Genomic DNA, 3,682 nt, shown 5'->3' on the forward strand with positions numbered 1-3,682 from the left:
GGTCAGCGCTGGCGGCCGCTGGCCGGTGCTGGCAGCCGCTGGATGGTCCCTGGCTGGCGCTGGTGGCCGCTGGCACCGCCGGATTCGAACATTCGATTCGATCCGATTCGAACAACGTGTTCGAATTGGATCTTATTTGAACATTCGATCCGAACAGCCACCTTGTTCTAACAATCCGATCCGAACAGATGCTCAGATCGGGTTCGGATCGGATTTGAACGGGGCAGATCAGTGTTCGGATTCGATCGTTCGAATGCTCGATCCGATCAAACATTCGAACTATCTGTCCGAATCCTCGAAGCCTAAGGGAAACACAGGGAGACAGAGAAAGAGGGGGAAAGAGAGAGAAAGAACTTAAGAGAGAGAGAGTGAGAAAAAGAGGGAGAAGGAAAAACATGGAGACAGAGAGAAAGAGGGGGAGAGAGAGAAAGAGAGAAAAGGAGGAGAGAGAAAGATAGAGGAAGAGAGCAATAAAAGTGTGTGACTGTGTGCGTGCGCGTTTGTGTGACTGAGAGTGAGAGAGAGGTAGGGAGAGAGAGAGAGAGAGAGAGAGAGAGAGAGAGAGAGAGAGAGAGAGAGAGAGAGAGATCTCCATATTCGGGCCAGAATACATCATTCGGACATCCAAATCACTCGATCTCAACGGAGAGAGAGCAGCATCGAAGTGGGCGGATCGAAGGATGGGTTCCTTCTCCGAAGAGTCTTTCAAGGCTTGCAGCGGGAGTGAAAGATTCGCCCGAGAGATGGTGGCCGCCGGCCCCTTCGCAGACTACCAATCAGCCATCGTTGCCGCCCGGGAAATTTGGTTCAACAAGGTGTCTCCTCATTGCAATTCTCTCCATTATTCTCCCTTGTTTTACCAGTTTTTTCATTGATTTCTTACTGACCCACGTCGTAGGTAGACGTCAGTGGCTGGCTCGAGTCTTTCGCCGCCCACCCCGAGATCGGATCAACCTCCAAGGCTATTCCAAAGTCAATTCTGGAAATTGGGTGACAATAGGATGATCTTGTACTTCCATCAGAGCGATTGAAACTTAATTTTTTGATGCAGATGGAGCCAGGAGGAGCAGTCGGCTGCATTGTCCACAGCGACCGATTCGGTTTTCCAGGTAGTCGCTCTCTCTCTCTCTCACTCCCCTTAGAGATTTCATTTGCTCGATCTTAATGTTTGATGATATCTTCTTTCGTATCATTTAGGATCTGGTCGAATGGAACAAACGCTACAAAGAGAAGTTTGGATTTATCTTCATCATCTGTGCATCCGGGAGAGGCATGCCTGAAATTCTCCATGAATTGAAGGTGTAGATTTGATGTTTCAGCATTTCTGATTCATTTTTCGGTTTTCTTATTCGTGGTAATTATGTTAATCATCACATCTGATGTCATAGAAACCATCTGAAACTGGAGTTTTTTCTTGGTTTATTTGCTTTAAATCATTTGGTTTGCTTTCAAACACTTCTTGTCTCAGAGCATCTAGCATTAAATCAGGATGAACATGGTGCAGCAAACATGCATTCACATTTGCATCAAATAGTAGCACTATTTTTCACGGCCAGAGAAACGAGTAACAAACAGGCCCATCATCTGCTCACCTACAGTCTCTGATAAATTAGTTCATATCTGATTACTCTGACTAATTTATTATGTTCATGCTAGTCATTATGTCAGATGTCTGAAATACCTTTTGATACGGAGGAGCTTTGCATGTTGTTTATTTGATACCCAAAGAAGTCTCTGTCTTAGAGCATCTAGCATTAAATCAGGATGAACACGTTTCCAAAATATGTAATCACAGTAGCACGGAAATATTATCATCACTTTTCAATTTTCTTTGGTGCAGAAACGATATTCAAACAGGCCCATTATCGAGCTAGAGGTGGCAGCCAAAGAGGAGATGAAGATCATAGAACTACGTCTTTCCAAACTCTTCCAATCCAAGATTGAATCAACCCAACAAACGATCGACCAATCTGACGCTCACCCATCATCCATAGCTGCAAGTAATCCCATAAACACTCTTCCTTTTCTTCTAATTTCCCTTTCTTCATTCAAAATAGAGAAAAAAATATGTGTTTTCTGATTCAACCAAGGCCCGGTAGGTGTGATTGGGGGCCATCTGACCTCATCAGGATCAAGAACAGTGGTTCCTGGCCGATCTCGGCCACCCATCACAACCCACGTCCTGGACGTTGCCCAGGGCCGCCCGGGTTCAGGAATTGAAGTAAAATTGGAGGTTTTTAATCCAACAGAGCGCAACCCACCATTAAACATCCCTGGCTATGGCGATTGGGTAGTCCTTGGATCTTCTGTCACAGATTCTGATGGCAGATCGGGGGCTTTAATGAGCATTGTCGACAAGATTCCACCAGGTTTTTACAGACTTAGCTTCAATACTGGGAATTATTTCCCGTCTGGGCTCTTCCCCTGGGTGGGTATCGTTTTTGAGGTGAAAGAGTCGCAGGTGACCGAGCATTTTCATGTCCCCCTTCTTCTCTCCCCATTTTCATTTTCCACTTACAGGGGAAGTTGAAGTGTACTAAGGTTTGGATCTCTTTTCTATAAAAAGAATTCTCCAAAAAACTGTTGTGTAATTGTGTCACTGCTCCGTGTTTGTTCTAGATTTCTGTCTGAAATGTGAAATTTTCCTGAGTACGGATGAATTTCCCTGATGTGGTCCTGGATTCGGAGATTTTTATGTTTTAAAGAACAGAGATTAAACGACCTCAGTTGCATTGATAATATTTTCCTTGTTTCTTCTTCAGTGGTGTTTTGTGATAAGATATTTCTCCAGGGATGGATGAATGAATTAAGATCCAAAGCCCATATTTTGGGACTTAGATTAGGAGATTTAATATCTAGAAGAACATACATTAGATTGTGATACAGAGGGTAGACTAAAAGGTAGAAGTGAAAAACCACAATCTGTTATGCTTTTCCACTCAGCCATTTCACTTCTTTTGATTTGGTTTGCAAAGATTTGAGTTCTCACTTTATCTCTCTATTTCAACAATCGAGAACTCAATGTAGTTGTTACCATTCTTCCCCATTTGTCATTCACTAACCCAAGATCTCAGCTCCGACCAAAGAGGACAACCCATAAGTTTGGTACCAAAGTTAGTGTGCACTGAGTGAGTTGTATAGATTTATTTTAGAAATACTTCAGTATTTCTAAAATAAATCTATACAAGGATAACCTAGTGGGATATATTTTAGAAATACTTTAGTATCCAACTATAAATAGAAAATGATTTCTAAATTAGGTGGTAGGGTATGGAGAACGACCCAAGAGTTTGTATAGACCTGCGTTATTCCTTTTTCTTTTGTTACTTCATTTCCCACAGTATCTCCCTCAATATGACCATAAACGTATGGTCAACATAATTTACAAAAAAAGTAACAAACTTGCCTAAGGTTGAGCTTCGCCAGGAGCCTATGCCACCTAGGCTTCTTGTTTATTTCCACTTTTTGTTTATTTCCAACTATAATTCTATAAAATGCCTTATTTAAGAAGAATTCCTCCACTTCAGATGTCTTTGAGTATTTCTAAAATAATATATGTTTCCTCTCAAAATAAATCTCTGCAAAAATGTTGATATCAAAGCTAATGAACTCAAATTATCTTTTTTCTTAGACCTAATACTTTTATCGACTTTTTCTCATGTTCTTCCAAAAAAAATATATT

General features: G+C 41.7%; 1 protein-coding gene across 2 annotated transcripts; it reads left to right on the forward strand.

Annotated features, from left to right (window-relative positions):
• Positions 1-522: 522 nt before the first annotated feature.
• On the forward strand, positions 523-2,660 carry LOC144708819 (transthyretin-like protein). 2 transcript variants are annotated; one of them, XM_078582257.1, is made up of 6 exons: positions 523-815; positions 899-972; positions 1,052-1,109; positions 1,198-1,299; positions 1,841-2,000; positions 2,091-2,660. In XM_078582257.1, exons 1-6 carry the CDS (start codon positions 681-683, stop codon positions 2,528-2,530), a joined length of 969 nt encoding a protein of 322 aa, XP_078438383.1. In that variant the 5' UTR covers positions 523-680; the 3' UTR covers positions 2,531-2,660. The 2 variants fall into 2 exon arrangements, with proteins under 2 accessions (XP_078438383.1, XP_078438384.1); XM_078582258.1 differs by having other exon boundaries at positions 2,100-2,660.
• The last annotated feature ends 1,022 nt before the right edge of the window (positions 2,661-3,682 follow it).

This window comes from Wolffia australiana, chromosome 10, assembly GCF_029677425.1.
Source record: "Wolffia australiana isolate 7733 chromosome 10, ASM2967742v1".
NCBI classification, from domain to species: domain Eukaryota; kingdom Viridiplantae; phylum Streptophyta; class Magnoliopsida; order Alismatales; family Araceae; genus Wolffia; species Wolffia australiana.